Here is a 10,799-nt window from a genome sequence, read left to right as displayed (position 1 = left end):
TAGATACTAATAGCATAAATAATTTAAAGTGAAAAGTAATAATACTTACTTCGCCACGAGCGAAATCACTACACGTCTAATCATTCCAGCTTCCCTGAGACGAATGACCGTTAGGCTGGTTGACTGGCTGTCATTGGTTGATTCGGTTATGTATAAGGCCTGTGATTGGTGCGTCGGTTGGTGAAGAACGTGAGGATTGGTCGCTTTCCTGCTTGCTCAACTTTCTATTTGAACGAAATAGAATATTTACCGCCGAATTATATTTCAATATATTTTCTTATATGCACCCGAGATTAATTCAGGAGGGAATGACTATCATGAAAGGGAAACAAAGAGACACACACTATCCCCGAAAATGTGATATTCCACTTCCTAATAGATCGAAAGTATTAATTTTACTCTCGTCTTCTCGAAGTTTTCAATCCTCCAATGGTTCTCTAACGCCATCTATGATAAATATATCCTGTCAATTTGACAATGATGCCAAAGTTTATGAAATACAATACAATAGATATTACCAGTTAAATAATAGATCAAAACTATTTTTCATGAAGAAAGCTTGACTAGCTAAGCTCTAGTTGGGTCGAAGTTCATTGTTTAATTACTTCCTCACCAATTACCAGAAGGTAATTGATTGTGCGTATTAGGATTCTTATATCACGTTATCAGATAAAAGAATATAAAAACGAATAAAAAGGGAACGTGGGAAACGTAACATTATTAAAATGTTCATTAACGATGAAATTTAGAATAAGTTATCATATTTCATCAGTATTACAATATTCATCTTTTAAACCGAAGCATTGGATATTTTTATTCCCACCAAATCATATTGGTTTGACACAACTCCATTTGTGCTAATAATACTCAGAATTCATGCTTTATTGGTAACGTCAGGTATTAGCACTGAAATGGTAAGAGGGTTACGTAGCCCTCCGAACGTGGGACAAAAAAGAGCATTGGATGATAGGTCTATTCTATACCTAGTCGGTGACCATGGTCCCTTCGATGATTTTCCTACGTACCGAACACTTATGATCTGACAACATCCTTGACTGAAAATCCCTGACTTTTTACACTATCGGTATTTCAGAACATGAGACACGAAGTCCCATAAGATGCTACGTCTATCCTATATCTACCTAGTCGGTGATATTATGTACTCAGAATTCATGCTTTGTCGGTAACGTCAGGTATTGACACTGATTGACATTAAAGTGGCATATGTTATACATAATACATATATGTACATATGTATATAAATAGATCATAGATCCCCACAAAATCCGATCACGAAAAAACATTGAATGACAGCAGGTGACATGCTATTCATATAATATGTATGTACGATATATATACATATGTATTGATAATAAAAATAATCTTAAGTAATTTATAATAAAATGGAATGGCATAATGTATTAGAAGCGGTCATGTGCAATTTAACAAAAACACAATCTTTAAAAGAGGAATTCAAACGTGAAGATGAATTAATGTCTCATTTATGGAGTAATCAAAGCACAAGGTAAACAGTAAGCAAGTAATCAAATTTTATTATTACAATGCATTTGTTACAATATTTTTATAGTCTCATAAATGACTATCGAATGATTTCTCTTTTAGGAGACTTATGTCCCTATGGTTAATGCAGTGTCACAATAAAAGGGAATCAAAATCTACAGCAAAAGCACAAACATTTAAAATAATGGGAAACAAACAATTTCAGTCTAAAAACTATTGTGAGAGTATACAATCATACACAAAAAGTGCATTGTATGCTCCAGCAAACAGTTGTGAATTGTCAATAGCAATTGCTAATAGATCTGCAGCTTTATTTTATTTAGATAGGCACAGTGTAAGTAACTAAACAAATTAATGCTTTAATTACATATACAGCTATATAAATATGTCTATACTGTTTAATATTTTACTCTTATATTAAAATTCTCTTATATACATTTTATATATAATGAACACCTAATAATGATGACAAGGATTGTATAAAAGATACTGAATTAGCACTTAAGTTCAATTATCCCAAGGAATTGCGTTATAAGCTACACTTCCGTGCATTGCAATGTTACTTGAAATTGGGTAAACCAGACCTTGCTAGGGAAATGCTTTCCAAAATATGCACATTAATTAATAATCCTGATTATGTTGCACCTTCTATGAAAGGTATGCAGTATGTACCACAGTATTCTAAGTATTCTTCTAAGCCAAGAGTTTTTTAAATTAATACATAAAATATTGAAATTTTATATTTTATTTAACATAGTATCTCCATAAATATAATTTGAAAAATTCTAAGGAGAGCTATGAAAGTGCTTTCATCTATACTCTTTATCACAGTAATAAAATAATAAAGTAGCAGTGATTTGTAATACTTTTATATGTGTTGTATCTATCTTCAGGTGATATTGAAAAACGAATTTCTGAAATAACATTCAACAAATCATGTATAAAAAATGAAACAAAAAGTATTGATAGTTTGTTAGAATTAAAATCCAAACTTATGTTCGATGAAAATCCAGATTTTCCATGTGCATCAACTGGCATTGTTAGAAAATATAATGAAGAATTAGGTAGACACGTAATTGCAAATAGATTTATAAAAAAAGGCGAAATCCTGTTTTTAGAAAAGCCGGTAAGCTTTGTATTATTGAATCATAATACAGTAGATCATCTTTGTCAACACTGCAATTGTTCAAACACAGATATTCCCCTGCCGTAAGTAATCAATTTAGTTGAATGGTAAACACTTATTGGAAGTGACAAAAGTTGCATAATATTATGTTGCATTAGATGTACAGGGTGCTTGAATACTTTTTATTGTACTGCAAATTGTTCAAATGAAGCATGGTCTTCATATCATTGTTGGGAGTGTCCTGGAAACCAAATGGATTTATGGAAAGAAATTGGAATTGGTCATTTAGCACTAAAAGTTTTTTTGACCTGTACAACTACAATGGATAGAATTAAATTTAATGAAATGCAAAACTTAGTAACCAATTTTAATAAGTTGTCCATGGATGATTTGACAGTATATGGCATTGTAAGTGTCAGTGAATAAACTATACATGAAGAAATAGAACTCGTTATGTAATTCAAACAATTATAATTTTTACAGACAGCTATCATGCTTACTGTATATTTATTGGAGTATACTAACTTTTTTGAAAAATCTGATCTTAATGATTGCCTTGCAAGAAAGTTTTGTGATAACACTTTTAACTCCAATTTTAATATTGTAACAGATGATGATAAACAGCTTTATGTAAGTTCTTTACTTTTACGATATATTCTACAACTTATTTGTAATGGACATGCTGTTTCAAAATCAGACACATTGTTAAGTAAAAGTGATTCTTCTGTGGATCAACAAGACATTGTGGCCACTGGGATTTATCCATCTGCAAGTATGATGAATCATTCTTGTGATCCAAACATAATTAACATGTAATTTGTTACTTTACATCATATATTTAGATCACAATATTTTAATAACATATTACTAATAATATTGTACTTTAGATTTATGGATCAGTATCTGATTGTTAGAGCTTCAAAAGATATTGCCACAGATGAAGAAGTCTTCAATTGTTATGGTACAGTAACAGTTGTCTTCATATTAAACATATCTATTACTAAAACAGTACATATTTATGTTTACATTCTATCACTTACTATACATTGTTTTAATAGGCCCTCATTATAGACATATGTCAAGAGAACAAAGACAGAAAGTTTTGATGAGTCAATATTGTTTTATTTGTAGATGTGAACCTTGTATTCAACCAAATTTACAACATTTTTTGGTAAAGATACAAACAATCAATTTATTATTTCAGAAACGCTTCAACTGTTAATGCTGTATTATTTATGAATTACAGAAGAGGTTTAACGCCATGAGTTGCTTAAAATGTAATGGTGCATTGTGTAACATTAGCAATACTTTATGTTGTTTAGACTGTGGTGACCAACCCAGAAATTGTCAGATGAATAAAATAAAACAAGCAGAAACACTTTTTCAGACAGCCCAAACTTGCATTGATCTGGGAAAAATGGAAGAAGCTTTAAATAAATTAAAGAAATGTTTACATATTAGAAAGGCAATATTGTATAAATATAATGAAGATATTACATTTACTTTGAATCTCATGGAAGAAATCTATACTGCTAGGGGTTTGTGTAAATAAATTATTTATGTAAAATAATTATTAGTTTCTTCTATATGGCATAATAAAATTATTCCTCAGGTCGATTCGTGGACAGCATAGAATGTATAGAAAGTATAATTGATGCAGTTACAGAAAAATTTGGATATTCTAGTACAGAGTTTTTGAATGTATTAAATAAACTCACAGATCTATGTGCTAAGTATCTACAAAACGAATCAAATACTACCACAGACACTTACAAGTAACTCTTTTATTTTTTATACACAGTACATTCAAATTCATAGTAAATAATATTTGTTTTAATATTTTCATATTATAGAACTATATTAAGAAAAACATATAAATATCTGGACCAAGTAGAAGAGCTTGTAGATTTTAATTATGGATCATGGAGCAAAGTTTGTGAAAATATAAAAAAGAAACATCATAAAATTGCTTCCATTACTTAAAATATTGTACCATATTCATACATGTACATACCCAGATTGTAATATTAAAAATTTAAACAAATAAGTATATCTCATAAAAATATGTTACATTTATTTATTTCATACCTTCAATTATTTATATGTCAGCAAACAGGGACATCAAATTATTTGACAAAGATATTCTGTATATTAACAAATTAAACTTAGAGTACAGAGTTTATAAAAGAGTATTTGATATAAAGTATCTCACCAAAACCTCCTTTATTTTTAATGTTAAATAGTTCCAAAGGAGGAATACCTTGAAAGAAAAGTTTGTTTTTACAGTTATTATAGAAGAAAGCATGTATTTTTTCTAGTACATCTTACAGCAGATGTTAAAACGCATTCAAGTATGTCTGAGAGATGACCTTGAACCCAAAAAAGTGATTAGATTCTAATTAAGATGGTGTTGGAATTTTTAAATTTACCGCTTATGACAGATTATAAATTCTTAAATTAAAACAAACAACACAAGGTGTAACATGGTTTTATACATATATTATATGTATATACATGAAAATCTTTCCATTTTTCTCCAACGAAAGCCTATGGAAAAAACAGACTTTTTCCATGTATAGTTTTACTTCAATTGAACACAGCTTTATTCAAATTTGAAGCATCAACTTGATAAATTCTGCATTACACAGAATCAGTTCAAGATTTGTTTATGTTATTATATTTAGGTATGGACATGACGTTGCGTTCGTGACGCTGCTGGTGGTCAGTCGTCAGAGTACCACCTGAATTAAGTAGACGACCTATCATATTACATATCATGCCATGATTTATCATAGGTTTACGTAGGTGCACGAAAGTAGTTGTGACTGTACAGTGCAGGTGCGGACGTTGCACCATTTGTCGACGGACGTAATTATTGTGACTTTTAACGTGCTCCCCTTTTTCCGTGCCAAAAGGAACGTTACCGGGGTTACCGGCTACGCCAATTGCACGTTAGACTTAAACTGTTAGCGTTCGGTGCTGTGCGTGCTGAGTTGGCAGCGTTGGCAGTCTTGACGGCGACAACCGCGACAACTCTGTAACTGTACTGTATATCGGATGGTACCGTGAATTCAAAGTGGAATTTAGTAATGAATGTACTTAAACGATATACTTAAATATTATTACTTAATGAACTATGAGCGGGCAAAAATTTCAATATGACGAAAGTGGCGGGACATTTTTCTACTTTTTACTCTCGTTTCTGGCACTTCTCTTGATACCTGGGACGTACTATCTTTGGCCACGTTGTCCGAAGCAAGGTTAGACTTGGATAAATCTATTCGATTCAACATAGAAAATAAGTGACATTACGATACCGTATCATAATCGTGCATATTATACGTGAATTCGTATAGTTCCGTTGTTCTTTATTCCCCCTTCTGTGAACATGTAACTACTCCATAATGTTGTGACACTGTACTAATTACAAATTACGAGCACAATTGATGTGCTTTTAAGAGATTCAGAAATTGAGGAATATTTATGTCATTTTACAAGGATAATATTTTGTTTTTAATTTATACATTCGTTACCTATATTTTCTAATGTCTAGCATTAAATACAATACAATAAAATTGAAAGTAATGTATACTACAAATAATAATAATTTCTATTGATGAAATTATGGAAATTGTATGTTATCTTCAATAAATATGGATTCCAAAAAGTTTTGTAGAAGTTCTTCTTTCAACAATTTCAAAACAGAATGATTTGAAAAATTTATGAGCTTAATGTAATTAAATAAAATAAATTCTTATTTTGTTATTGATATGCACTTCTACATTTTTCTAGAGCATTAAATAATACATTCAATATTATTTATACTTTTTTTTCCCATTTAAAAGATTAATATTAGATACAATTATTAACTATAATTAGATCCAGATCAAGAGGCAAAAGAATGTCAATGCGATGGGTGTAAAAAGAAAAAAATTATCTTGCAACTTAATGAACCATGGAAAGAAACCAAAGCATTATTTAAGTGAGTTACATTTTGCTCAACATAACATATTCATCTAGAAGCTTTAGATGTTGTACCTAATACCATTATATTATTGTAGAAAGTTCCTTATTATTCTGGGATGGGTGATCCTTATATTTTTGGCATATAAAGTATCACAATTTGACTATGAAATGGCCAATTTTGATCCTTTTGAAATATTGGGAGTTTCTCCTGTAAGTATTAGAAATATGTTTAAGAAGAATTGTCTCTTTTACAATGCAATACATGTGTATTTATGATACTATAATTATTTGCAGGGTTCATCGCAAAGCGACATTAAAAGAGCTTATCGTAAACTTTCTTTGATTCTGCATCCAGATAAAGAAACTGGAAATGAGAAAGCATTTATGAAACTAACCAAAGGTTAATATTATGATAAAGTAACATAGATATTACCAACTACTAACAAATATGTGCTTATGTATCAGCAGTTGTATAACCCAATCAATTACTCTTGGTGGAAGAGATAGAGTAAGGTTGTAAAATTGACAAAAAGCTAAAGATCTGATGTTTTGGGTGGCCCTGCGACAAAAGAATCAACAAAAATATGATGTTTAAAGTGTTTTAGGCTGTACTTAAAATCATATGAAATTATCTAAATCCAAGTATTGTAAGTGCATTTGGAATTTATAGTTTCCCTGCTAGCAAAAGAATAGCAGTTAGTTATTATTATCTTTTTGACAGATTAAAAAGGAATATTGTATACTTCTTTACATTCTGTGACATCAATAGAACCTGCTTGTCAAGTGTCTACTTTACAACCATACTATATCATTTCTACCAACCATCTATATATATATAAATATATATATATATATATATTTTTCTTTCCATTAGTATTAATGACGTTATGTCAGTAATAATACCAGTAGATATTAATATGTTTAGTTGCCATTAAAAAATAATGATATTCACTTCTGTATTAATAGCTTATCAGGCTTTAACGGATGAGGAAGCACGAAGGAATTGGGAAAAGTATGGAAATCCAGATGGTCCTGGAGCAATGAGCTTTGGAATAGCTTTACCATCTTGGATTGTTGAAAAAGAAAATTCTGTATGGGTTTTGGGATTGTATTCATTGGTGTTTATGATTGCTTTACCAACAGTTGTTGGAATGTGGTGGTATAAGAGTATTCGTTATACTGATGATCAAGTAAATACAAATTGAAATTTGAGAAATAGTTTGATGTTAATCAAAGAAAAAATTTAACATACTTAACACTTACTCTTAGGTACTACTACAAACTTCTGAAATGCACTACTTTTTTTTCGTGAAAACACCTTCGATGTCGTTAAAAAGAGTCATCATGGTGCTTGCTGCTTCTTTTGAATTTTATAAAAGACGAAATCCAGAAATAGTTGAAAGGCACACAGATTATGAGGAAGTTTATTCGGTAAGACAGATGTGACAGTATTTTATTAACTTTTAATGTGTTTCACCATTGTAATTGCATTAAATGACATGCACTTTATTATACGTGGGTCATTTGAGAAGTTCTCAGATTGAAGTATAAACGACTTCAGTAGTTCTCAAATTTGTAGTGCATCAAAGATTTTCATTTGATATATGAATAAATAATATTTTGTATACAGCTGCTTGAACAAAAGTGCTTTTATGTCGTGTGATGCATCTCCCATCATTGAGCAGAAATTAATTTAAATGCAAGTTTGTCAGGAGTGTTTAGAAATTAGTTAGTTTGTTGGTTCAAATACATTGATATTAAAGGGGATTATTCAATACATTAAATAATAGAAATATTTTAAAAACGATACAAGTTGTTTTTTCAATCCACTCTTCTATATCTTTTCAAATGACTCATATAATTTGCTTTTTCTTGTATTAACAAGAGTATCTGTTATATTAATTCCGTTTTTAGGACTTTTTCAGTCAGAAATATAATTGTGTAATAAAACTTAATTCTAAACTTTTTAGCTGATTAAGCAGTTACCCCAGTTGGGGGTAAAAAACAAAGAAGAACCATTATGCAATTCGTATTCAATTAAAGCTAGAGCTTTACTTCATGCGCATTTATCTCGTATACCGCTAAATCCAGAAACTTTGGAGAAAGATAGGCAATACGTAGTAAAAAAATGTGCATACTTACTTCAAGAAATGGTCACTTGTGTCAACAGAGTGATTCTATTAGCTTATGCTAGAAGAGGTATGTATACATGCTTAAAAAAATTATAAGACACTCATTTTTATGAAATGATTCAAAATTCAAGATATATTAACAAACATAAATTTAAATACATTCTTTTTTTTTAGTTCCGCATTTACCCAGTATAAAAACTGTAGAAAATTGTATGAAACTGTGTCCTATGATAGTACAAGGTTTTTGGGAATTTAAAAATCCTCTTCTACAATTACCACATATAACTGAAGATAATTTAAAATGTTTCTTAGCAAAAAAGGTACGTTTAAATACTTATGTGACTGAAAACATTTTGTTTTTTTGTTTACATGATTAATAGTATTCTTCTCAGTGTGTCTTGATTAGAAATTTGTATACTAGTTAAATTTTATTTTATTAGCATCAAATCAGAAGTCTTCAACAATTTGCACAATTGAAAGGAGAAGAAAGAAGACTGATACTTAGAAATTTATCAGACAGTGATTATGAAGATGTTATGAAAGTTCTTGGAAGTATGCCGTACATAGACTTTAAAGTGCGATCTGAAGGTACAAACTGCATACTATAATATTTACAGCAGAAAACAATTTTTTCATTTTAACGTTTAAACATATTCTTACAATATATCAATGTATTTTGCAATTTTAGTAATTGATGATGAAAACCCCACGGTTTATACTGCTGGTGCTATTGTAACTGTGACAGTATCATTAACTCGCAAAGACATGAAACAGTTGTTTGGAGACGATACTGTCAAGGAACAAATAATGATTGAGGATAGTAAAGTAGGTAGTGGCGAAGGTGCCGAAGAACCGCCAGAAGAACAAAACCAAGTTGTAAAGAAGCCTGCATGGCTCAGACAAAAAAAAGGTCAAAAGAAGTCTCATAAGAAAGGTAGTAGTAAAAAGTCTGCTTCTGTAAAAAATGCTCAGTCACAATCCCAGTCTGGCAATGAGAATGCTCAACAAACAAATACTCCTAATGCAAAGAAAAAAGAAGATAAAGTAGAAAAAGAGTCTTCCAAAGATAAATTGTCCGATGTTAGTGACAGCGATATTGACAGCGACAGAAGTGATGACGAAGATAGTCATGATAAAAAAGATGTATCAGTCGATGATGATGATACAGAATGGGAAAGGTAATATTTTATTTGCAAACGGTATAACACGTATGCTAGAGAATATGCATTATTAAATGTCAATTTATTGATACTTGTATAAATAGGTTTCAACAAAGAATTTCAAAGAGAGAAAAAGTTTTGGAGGGAAGGAGCAATTTATCGCACGAAGTTCACTGTCCGCTCTTTCCAGATGTTAAACAAGAATATTGGTGGGTTTACATCTGTGATCGAAAGAGTCAGACTTTACTGACAACTCCTATTTTTGTCAAGTCATTAGCGCATTTTGAAGAAGTTCAGTTAAAGTTTACAGCACCACGGTGGCCAGGTGTTTATACATTTACTGTATGTTTACGTAGCGACTCTTATCTTGGCTTCGATCAAGCTCAAAATATTAAGGTACGCAAAATTATTCAAAAGCTTGCACACTGCGAATAAAAAGTTTATATAATGCAAGTCGTAACAATACTTGTCTTGCAGTTGGATGTGAAAGAAGCACCAGAAGTACCTACAGAACATCCCCAATGGGATATTTCAGACGAAGAAACTGCAGAAGATGTTGATGCAGCTGACGAACATTCCGAGTTCACAACTGATGAGGATATCAGTGACAATGAATAATATCTGTTTCTCAGGATTGAACCAATAGATATTCAAGACAGTCTTGTTTTTTCCTGTTTTTATTTTTTACTTCTGAAGTTAATGTACAATGAACTTTTATACGTGGAATTGCATAATCGTTGATGTATGTGGACAATCTAGGAAAATAGTATGGTGTGTAAGATTTCTCAGTGAAGAGAAAGTAATAGTAAATAAAAATCATAATATTTATTTTAACATTGTTGTTTAATCCTCAGTTTAGGATGTGTATACAATTTTTTAATAAAATATATCTTG

General features: G+C 30.7%; 2 protein-coding genes across 2 annotated transcripts; both read left to right on the top strand.

The window, feature by feature from the left end:
- The first annotated feature begins 1,403 nt into the window (after window positions 1–1,403).
- Window positions 1,404–4,630, top strand: LOC107186371 (SET and MYND domain-containing protein 4). Its single transcript, XM_015574217.1, has 11 exons — window positions 1,404–1,525; window positions 1,624–1,855; window positions 1,995–2,178; window positions 2,415–2,730; window positions 2,806–3,055; window positions 3,131–3,459; window positions 3,535–3,608; window positions 3,706–3,818; window positions 3,894–4,185; window positions 4,260–4,422; window positions 4,501–4,630. The coding sequence occupies exons 1-11, from the start codon at window positions 1,404–1,406 to the stop codon at window positions 4,628–4,630; spliced, it is 2,205 nt and encodes a 734-aa protein (XP_015429703.1).
- Window positions 4,631–5,562: 932 nt separating this feature from the next.
- LOC107186387 (translocation protein SEC63 homolog) lies at window positions 5,563–10,798 on the top strand. The gene is made up of 12 exons (XM_015574240.1): window positions 5,563–5,907; window positions 6,527–6,629; window positions 6,709–6,823; window positions 6,908–7,013; window positions 7,580–7,803; window positions 7,883–8,044; window positions 8,584–8,812; window positions 8,920–9,065; window positions 9,186–9,333; window positions 9,434–9,923; window positions 10,010–10,301; window positions 10,383–10,798. Exons 1-12 carry the CDS (start codon window positions 5,784–5,786, stop codon window positions 10,521–10,523), a joined length of 2,280 nt encoding a protein of 759 aa, XP_015429726.1. The 5' UTR covers window positions 5,563–5,783; the 3' UTR covers window positions 10,524–10,798.
- The last annotated feature ends 1 nt before the right edge of the window (window position 10,799 follows it).

Source organism: Dufourea novaeangliae, unplaced genomic scaffold (genome assembly GCF_001272555.1).
Source record: "Dufourea novaeangliae isolate 0120121106 unplaced genomic scaffold, ASM127255v1 scaffold78, whole genome shotgun sequence".
NCBI lineage: Eukaryota > Metazoa > Arthropoda > Insecta > Hymenoptera > Halictidae > Dufourea > Dufourea novaeangliae.
This window is presented reverse-complemented; position numbering and strand designations above follow the sequence as displayed.

Coding starts and splice junctions, on each gene's coding strand:
- LOC107186371 (XM_015574217.1), top strand. CDS start 1,404: ATGGAATGGCATAATGTATTAGAAGCGGTCATGTGCAATTTAACAAAA. Junction 1,526..1,623: donor TGGAGTAATCAAAGCACAAG/GTAAACAGTAAG, acceptor TTTCTCTTTTAG/GAGACTTATGTCCCTATGGT. Junction 3,819..3,893: donor CAAATTTACAACATTTTTTG/GTAAAGATACAA, acceptor TATGAATTACAG/AAGAGGTTTAACGCCATGAG.
- LOC107186387 (XM_015574240.1), top strand. CDS start 5,784: ATGAGCGGGCAAAAATTTCAATATGACGAAAGTGGCGGGACATTTTTC. Junction 6,630..6,708: donor GAAACCAAAGCATTATTTAA/GTGAGTTACATT, acceptor ATATTATTGTAG/AAAGTTCCTTATTATTCTGG. Junction 9,066..9,185: donor AATGTTTCTTAGCAAAAAAG/GTACGTTTAAAT, acceptor TTATTTTATTAG/CATCAAATCAGAAGTCTTCA.